General features: G+C 32.4%; 2 protein-coding genes across 3 annotated transcripts; one reads left to right on the forward strand and one right to left on the reverse strand.

The window, feature by feature from the left end:
- Positions 1–1045: 1045 nt before the first annotated feature.
- On the reverse strand, positions 1046–2910 carry LOC108729891 (mitochondrial translation initiation factor 3). The gene is made up of 2 exons (XM_018459244.1): positions 2279–2910; positions 1046–1278 (listed from the first exon to the last, which is right to left on the reverse strand). Exons 1-2 carry the CDS (start codon positions 2813–2815, stop codon positions 1096–1098), a joined length of 720 nt encoding a protein of 239 aa, XP_018314746.1. The 5' UTR covers positions 2816–2910; the 3' UTR covers positions 1046–1095.
- Positions 2911–3051: 141 nt separating this feature from the next.
- Positions 3052–7885, forward strand: xit (ALG6/ALG8 family glucosyltransferase xit). 2 transcript variants are annotated; one of them, XM_018459245.1, is made up of 8 exons: positions 3052–3166; positions 3940–4174; positions 4259–4531; positions 6027–6195; positions 6249–6467; positions 6528–6767; positions 6905–7050; positions 7405–7885. In XM_018459245.1, exons 2-8 carry the CDS (start codon positions 4008–4010, stop codon positions 7838–7840), a joined length of 1650 nt encoding a protein of 549 aa, XP_018314747.1. In that variant the 5' UTR covers positions 3052–3166; positions 3940–4007; the 3' UTR covers positions 7841–7885. The 2 variants fall into 2 exon arrangements, with proteins under 2 accessions (XP_018314747.1, XP_018314748.1); XM_018459246.1 differs by lacking the exon at positions 3052–3166 and adding an exon at positions 3375–3452.
- Positions 7886–9325: the final 1440 nt, after the last annotated feature.

Genomic DNA, 9325 nt, shown 5'->3' on the forward strand with positions numbered 1-9325 from the left:
TGTAATAGCTATAGTAAAAAAAAAGGAATTGTTTCTCTCTATGTTCATGTTCTTCGTCCTCCAGTGTAATTTACTACGCACAGAGAAATCGTACCACATCATTTTACGATACTCGTCGTGCCAATGCTGAATTACTTAATATTTCGTATAACTTTATTTACCTTAAAGCTGTAACACGTGAAGGATTTTCCCTAACATGATATTAAGTTAAAGCAAAATGGATTTGCGTTCCATTGCGTCACATCAGTTGTGCTTAGAAAAAAGAAAACGTTAGAATTTTTGCAATTATCCATACCCATAATAAAATAATATCGAATAGTCATAATAGTTTTTCGCAAAAGGCGAAGACAAATCATTTGATATCTACTTAATGATAGCAAAAGGGTAAAATCAGAATATAACCGCGACATAATAATATTAATGTTAAGAGAGTGTTGCTCCTTTCTAGCGCGGGTAGTAAAATGAGAAGAAGACCACTCGTAATGACATTTATTTATACGCGTATCGTCATATTTGTAGCATTTATCACGCAGATCTCATTGTAAGACCAAAGTTTATATAACAACTTCAGTTGAAAACTGAGAACCACAATATTTTAAAATACTATTGTAAAATGCGATTTTGGGTTTGTTTTTTGTAGCTGAATTAGTGTACACTTTTGGAACTCAAAGTGAGATAGATATATGTTTGATATTTGGTGAAAGCAAGAGAGTAATTTTAGTGCAATCTAGTGCAGGAATAAAAAACAGACTTGTAGACATATCAGTAGTTCGATAGACAGTAAGTTGTTTGTTTGACGCGTAACGGGAAGTTTTATTAACATGGAATTCTCTTCATTGACAATAATGATATCGTAGGTATGGTACAAAAAAGCTATTTACCTGTTATTCTTTTGTAAATCCGTTATAATATAATATATTCAAAATAAATATAATCAGTATAAGTGTATTCACATTGTATATATACATGAATGCATACATAAATACGTACACATATTATTATTACATTAATTTAATTACATGAAGAACTAATTTTTTTTGCATGTCAACAGTGATAAATTCTGATTTCATCTATCTATATTTATAACATTCAATCTCACGTACCTCTTTCATTATTAACTATACTGGAATTTTCAGTCTCATCTTTATTATTTACAGAAACGTCTTCATTCTTATGTGAAGGATTTATTAAGAGTAAAATTACGTTCTTCTTTGATGGCATTCGCTGGATACTGCCATCATTTCTTACAACATCCTCGATGACTCTTTGCACCTTACCCTATATGTTAAATGAAAAAACTTGCATGTAATTAAATAATTATTATGTTTTTCATGAAAGGTTTTTTATCTCAACATTGTTTGCTTAAATATTATATAACTTTCAAACAATTACCTTAAAAGATACCATTTATATAGATTATCAATCTTGAAAATTTTTCCCACAATTTTTATATGAATTGGAACACTTTTCAAAAATACTGAGAAAGTCTATATTTTTTTTAGAACTTTTTATAGACAAATTCTGAAATATTCTATGATTTCTAAGGCTTTTCAAACATATTTTATAATAAAAAAAATACCTTAAATTTTTTTCAGATTTTATAAAATTTTATCAGAAATTATAAAATGAGAGAAATCTTGGAATATTTTAGAATACACATATATGAAAAATTCTTGAAAAGATGTAGATATTTTTCAAAACTTTTAAAAAGTAATTAGATTTTTTTAATACAAATTCCAATTTGTATTTAAAAAAAATCTAAGAAATTTTCTAAAACATTGTGAAATGCAAAAACTCTGAAGTTTTGAAATTTACATAAATAATTATTTGAATAAATATTATATGAAAAATTCAGAGAAAAATTTTCATTACAAAGATTTAATTACTATTTAAACAACTGATAATTAGAATATCAAAAGAAGAAAAAGGTTCGTAGAGAAAATAAATCGACTAAATGTAAATTATAAGAGCTGACATCTGCAGTTGTTTGTGCAGTATATTTATATTATATATAAAGTCTTTATTACATACTATTAAAAAACAAATAAATTATTACATATTATTAAAAAAAGCAATTAAATTAAATCAAATTAATTGTTTTTTAATAATATGTAATAAAGACTTTATTGTACATACAAATAATTGATGTTGGTTTTTATAGGTATTTAATATAAAGAAATTCTTCGTTATTGCATTTTTATCTGATAGTCCTCTTGATAATCTCTTTTCGCTGATCAGTTATATACCAAAAAGCAGAGGAAAGAATCACAGAACTCACCCCGTCGGCACCGTCCAGAGTAATGGCGATCTTAACTTTGTATTCCTTGTTCAATAATTTCATCATGTTCTTCGTCTTCGTCTGTAGGTCATGTTCAGTGATCTTCGCGGATACGTAGAATATTTTAGTACTCTTGCTCGACTTCTGTGCAGCCTTGTTGGTGTCCTGAGTATCCTCTTCGGTCTGGTGCTCGAGAATGTTGGTATTGCTCACTAACTTATAGAGCGGTCGCTGCGTCTTACTCTCAAGGTCGCTGACCTTAATGAGGGTAAGGTTGCGCCGTTTCGCCAAACGCTGAGCCACTTCCAGCACGGTCACAGTGGTCGAGTTGTCCGATGACAAGAGCGTGATCTTCGGAATCGGCTCTGTTTTTGGCCGCGGCTTCTTATTGCCGTTGCTGTCAATCTGCTCCGGCTTTCTGTTAAACGTTCGACACTGATCGAACCTCGAAATATCACGTGTCACGCGACACCGACTGAAGCTTTGAGCGAGATGCACGGCCTTGCGTAAAGCCGGCGGTAACCCGAGAACTATCATAACTCGGCAGTTCCGTCCGAATCCAATTCTCTGTTGTTCTCTATCGAACCTAACCTAAAATTGTCATGCATCGCACCACGTGCCTGCTCCTAACCTTACTTGCCGCATATGCTCGCGTTGTCAAAGGGTACATTCAGTACTACACCGCTCACTGACGGCTCAGTGAGCTCTTGCATCTGATTGGTATATTCCGTTAGAACTAAAAATATAGACCAAACAGATACAAAAGCTCAGTGAGCGGTCGTGGTACTGAATGCACCCAATATTTTCGCCAAATGTTTGTTACCTAAAGCCTGTCACAATTGCGGAATGCATCGAGAATTATCGCGATTGACGCCAATAAATAGCAAAGTAAGTTAAGTTATGTTAAGTTAAATTTTAAGTAGCAATGTAAGTTAAATTAAATTTTAAGTAGGTAGATGGTTTCCAGGTGATTCGATTATCCATATTTTAGGCTGCGTTCCGTTTCACGCATGATGCACATGATGCATCTTTTATCCTTGTTATTCACCGAATGTTAAACAAGGATAAATGATGCATTATGCACATCATGCGTGAAACGGAACGCAGCCATAGATTGTTCACATAGTGACACGTACTACGTAGTTTACATTTTATACACGTAAACACCGACGAGGTACTATTCTCGTCACCCTGGTGAAAATTTTTCTCATAATTTTTATATATCGAAAAGTTTACATCTTCTCTCAGAATTTTTCATACAAATGAATTCTGAAATTTCTCATCCCATAATTTTTAAAAAATATTTTTTAATTTTTTAGATTTTATATATAACATTTCATTAGAAATTATACTTACAAAAACTTTAAGAAATCTGACGATATTTCATAAGTAACATATATGAAAAATTCTGAGAAATTTTCGTCAGCGATGTAAATTATTATATTTTACGCGTAAACATATAACCCTGGTAAAGATACGCAAATTGGTAGATGGAGTGGTTAGAACCCCAAAAAATTTTAATTTTGAGATTTTATATTTGTATTTTTTATTAGTATATAGTTAAATTTACGTTATCTTTATGAGATAGAAGAAAAATGAACTTAAATATTAAATAACTAAAATAAGACTTCTGGATAATACTTTTTATTTTCCTTTTTCAGAACAAAGTTTTAAAGAAAACTGTACCTAGACACATAGTGGCTGCCACATCTACTCCCTTAAAGTTAACATGTCAACCGAAGAAAAACACATTTCAACAGAAGCTCAAGTGAAGCAGGATGGAAAGGATGTTTTTTCTTCTTCATCCTCTTCTTCTGTCCTTTGGAGACCCAACAATGTACTTTTGAAGACCTTTCTTCTGATCACCTGCATTAAGATTCTCCTGATTCCTACTTAGTAAGCAGACGTTTTGTACAATCTCTTTGCTGGTCTATTTGTGAAAGATTACTTATATTGAGGTTTACATCTATTTTTGTGCAGCCGCTCTACTGATTTTGAGGTACATCGCAATTGGCTGGCCATTACATATAGTCTACCTGTTGCAGAATGGTATGTGAATGCACAATCTCCTTGGACTCTTGATTATCCGCCTCTATTTGCATGGTTTGAGTACTGCCTCAGCCAAGTGGCTGCATTTTTCGATCCAGAAATGCTTAAGGTGGAGAATTTGAATTATGCCTCGTCAGCCACTATATATTTCCAGAGAGGCACTGTTATACTTGCCGATCTGATATTTGCTTATGGAGTAAGAGAGTAAGTACGAAATTTATTTAATTATATTAACAACCTTCACATGGTAATATAATTAAAAAGATCTTTAACTTATTGTTATTAAATAAATATAAAAGATATATATATATATACTAAAGATATATATACTAAGAATAAATCTAATAAAAAGAATTGTGAAAAAGCCAATTAAGAACCAACACAGTTGTCGATGCGTAAAAATGTTATATTAGAAAATTATTAACTATACAGATGTTTTGATCAATGTTTGATTCTTCTCCATGCAAATTAAAACAAATATAAATTTAACTATTGTTAACTCATAATATAATTAACGCATTACTGAAGTATATATGTATAAATATTGTTGAGTCATAGTTATCACGCATTATAAACATAATTTGTAGATTAGTTATCTTGTTATCACAATGGTGTGAGAAAAGGCTAAAAGCAAGGTGTTGTATGACAGTAGTTAATTGACAGATAAACCAGTGGATAAACGCGTCAGTAGTACAAATTTTTTTGTGTAACGCCAAGTAATGTAACGTCAGTTAGATTATTCCAATACAACGATTGTAATTTTCGTGAATACAGAGAAAAATTATTATGACTACAGGTCTGTTCTTTTTAGCTAAAGTTCTTGCATGGTTCACCTTTTCTCTTTTTCAACGTGCAGGGAAAAGGAAGAAAAATGAACTATGCAAGAAGTTCAACCAAAAGAACAGACCTTATGTTAACTAAGAGTTAAAACACACACACACACACAGTAATTCATTACTGTTCTAAATTCAATTCTTTTTATTAGATATATCTCTTTGAAAAAGTTATATCTCCATAGAAGAAAGATTAATTTTTTAAATCTATATACAGAGGATAAACAAAATAATATGAACTTAGGAAGTACACTATTTATTTCCCTACTTTAATAAGAAGTTGGTTTATCATTTGCTTTTAATATTTTCCATCCTTGTTGAATCACTTAGTGCTTGAATAATTGACTATGAAATATTGTATTATACTATTCTTTTAGTAGAATATCTTTTATCCTTAGAAGAACATCATTTCTTATATAACTATATTGGAGGATAAAATTTTCTTCCTATTCTATTTTCCAAGATTGTTCCTCAGTTTTCCAAAACTTCAACTTCTTTCCTGATCAATGTAATCGCCTGATTTAAATTATTTGTAATTTCTTGAAGAACAGAGTGAGAAACAACCAAGAAATTGATTCCTGAAACTGACTTCCTCTTTTAATATCGTAAGTAATTAGAAGATGTTCTGCTAGAAGAATATACTATGTAATATTATACTGTAGCAGTTGCTACAGTATTCAAAAAGAACTTTATTTCAACAATAATAGACTCTATATTAAAAACAAATGGTAAACAGAATTCTTATTAATAAAACAAGTAGATAATATATTTTTTAAATAGTTACATTATTTTGTCTATCCTCTATATGTACTGTAGAAATTTTTGTACGATATAAAATGTAAATCTGAGTTTCTTTTTTTTTGCAGAATGAGTAGGACATTTTGCAAATCTTTGAACAACCACATAGTTTTCGTATTTCTGTCATTGTGCAATATAGGACTGTTGATAGTCGACCATGTACATTTCCAATACAATGGCTTTTTGCTTGGCATTCTGTTGATATCAATGGCAAACGTTTCGAAGACTGGCAAAGAGGTAAATCTTGTAATATACTGGAATTTACTTATAGTAAAGTAGCTCGTTTCTAGATGACGGTTTGTGCTGTGCATAACGGTGCTATGTGGTTTTCCATTTTACTAAATCTAAAACATTTATATGTGTATGTGGCACCAGCATACATTGTCTGGTTACTAAAATCACACTGTCTGAATAGTGGAAAGTTCTTCAGGCGGTTATTTAGTCTTGGACTTATCGTTCTGACTGTTCTAGCAGTGTCCTTTGGTCCATTCAGAACTCAATTACCACAGGTAATATTTATATAATTGCAGATTATATTTCATTTATATACATATGTGTATTGTTATTAGGTAATTTCCCGTTTATTTCCATTTAAAAGGGGCCTGGTGCATTCGTACTGGGCTGCGAACGGTTGGGCCCTATATATTGGCGCCGAGAAAGTGCTATCTGTGATATGGAAACACTTGGGATGGTTGAAAGATGTTAAGTCTGCAGTAATGACGGGTGGCCTAGTGCAAGAACAAAACTTCCTTATATTACCCACTCCAACCCCTATCGTTACATTTCTTCTGACTTTCGTGACAATGCTCGTAAGTTTATCCATGTAGCGCATAGTGACTTAACTGTTCTTCTGTATTAAATATTATATATTATATTTTTATGTTTTTATTATGTTTTTTATCTACATACACATGAATAAATTAAACAACTAATATAATTATTTTAGCCTGCATTATGGTGTTTGCTATGTAAGAAGCCCTACATGAACTCGAAAGCTTTTATTAGGTGTATTGTATTATGTGCTTTAAGTTCATTCATGTTTGGCTGGCATGTACATGAGAAAGCTATATTAACCGCAATTATTTCTTTGTGGTAAGTATTATACGCCTTATAACAGAGTCAGGCCATGAGAAGTTTTCAAAACAAAAATGAGAAAAGATATATATATATCTATTATATATATATATATATAATTATATATAATATTTTATATACATATAGTATAGTATTCATTCAAATTTATATTATCTTACGTTCTAATTTACTAAAGTTGACAAAAACGACAGGCCAATCAAAAGTCTGTTATTTCATGGCCAGACTCTGATACATAGTAAATATTAAACGCATCATATAAAAGTTACTGTTTTATTACCTTACGAAGCTTGTATTTATTTGGAGCTAAAATATAATAATATAGTAATATAATATGTTTTATAATAATTTTAGCGTCCTCGCAGCGCTACATGCGGAAGACGCGCGCATATTCATTATTTTAAGCAGTGCTGGACAAACTGCTCTCTTGCCATTGCTATATCCCGATAACTTGTCTTCTCTGAAATTACTGTTGTCACTGGCATATATGCTTTCATCGATTTTAATCTTGACTAATCACCACGGCAAGCCTCTATTACGATTACATGAATGGCTGTACGTAATACCACTGCCACTAGTTACAGTCTACGAAGTGGTACTGCATAAATTGTTACTCGGCGACAAACTGCCATTCTTACCATTAGCATTTACTTCTATATACTGTGCCATTGGTATAACTTATTGTTGGATGTTGTACTATTATATGTATCTGCAAAATGACGCTCGTGCCAATGAAAGAACAGCTGAAGACAAATCTAATCGCCAAAGATTAAAGGATAAGCAATTCTAGAGTTTACAAATTGCTAGACATTTACTGTAACTATTTGTATCCTCCTGAGCGAAATAAAACATTTTTATAAATTGTATATTTATCCGATGACTAAACATATTACATAATTTAATATTTTATTTATTATACGTAGAAATTTAAGAGAGAATTTTTTAGTTTTAAGAATTTTCTAATTCACGTAAAATTTGTATTTTTGGCGCGAATGTAATCGAGGTTAGTACCTCTGCGTAAGCAACACTTCAGGGAGTCGATTGCATATTTTGAAATGAGGTGAAAATTACAAATGTGAGCAAATTCACTAGTTATTGAACAATTAAATTATGAGTATTCTAGTGAATTTGCTCACTTTTATAATTTTCACCTTATTTCATCTTATTTCGAGATACACAATCGACCCCCTGAAGTCTGTTGTATTGCTATACCAGCTGCGTTCGGCAATGTAAATCTGAGATGCGAGCTAGCAGATGGTGAGCTTGATCACGTGATCTTCGAACAAACCGAGACCCAAAAATTAATTCTGGACGCATCCGAACGATACAGAGCTGTCATTTAACGTCATTTAAGATTATAGCAAATGTTTAGAAGATCCCGGCCGCCTCAAATTTCGATAAAAATGCACTCAATCGGTGCGTTTTCGCGTAAAAATAAAGATTTAACAAGAAAAAAAGTGTCGTTCCGCCCTGGGAATTGAGATATTAATCATTAAAGTCGACAACTATTCAGGTTAGGAAATCTGTCACAGCAGTGATTCACTGTTTTAAAAACAAATTCACTGTTTTAGCAGAGTTTTATTTTTAATGCAGACAATTTGTAGCGTTACTTATGAGTAACCTATTTCAACTGCGTGAAAGAGATTCGGGTGAAACTTAGCGAACGCGTGCGCCGACCAGGGGGTCGATTGTGTAACTCGAAATGAGGTGAAAATTACAAAAGTGAGCAAATTCACTAGAATATTCATCATTTAATTGATCAATAACTAGTGAATTTGCTCACTTGTAATTTTCACCTCATTTCAAGATACACAATCGATTCCCAGGACCTCTGAAAAGGTTATGAATTCAATTTAGGCGTGAAAACTTGCATTAGCTCCACGAGCTCGATCTTTGAATCCAGAGTGGATTGAGGAGCTCGATTAGCTCTAGAAATGTTAATATCGAACGCAGATGAGATGACATGTAGCAGAAAGATACGAGTTGCCGAACGATTTGCGAGGTGAAAGAGCAAACGGATGCCTCCGATTTGCAATGCCGAACGCACCTACCGTCTGGGCTGCGTTTGGAAATATCACCCGGGTGCCGCCGTGTATCGTTTTATTCTTATTCGATTCTTATTGAACATTGGGTGCGTTCAGCAGAACGTTTGTTTTGCAACTGTTGTAAGTTTCCTTCGCGCTAATTGGATCATACTTTTAGATCTAGAAGAATGGTCCTATCTCAGTAGACAATCATAAAACGGTTGCAAAACTGTTGAGTCTGCTGAACGCAG

Source organism: Mycetomoellerius zeteki, unplaced genomic scaffold, assembly GCF_001594055.1.
Source record: "Mycetomoellerius zeteki isolate Tzet28-1 unplaced genomic scaffold, Tzet1.0 scaffold81, whole genome shotgun sequence".
Classification (NCBI taxonomy): Eukaryota; Metazoa; Arthropoda; class Insecta; order Hymenoptera; family Formicidae; genus Mycetomoellerius; species Mycetomoellerius zeteki.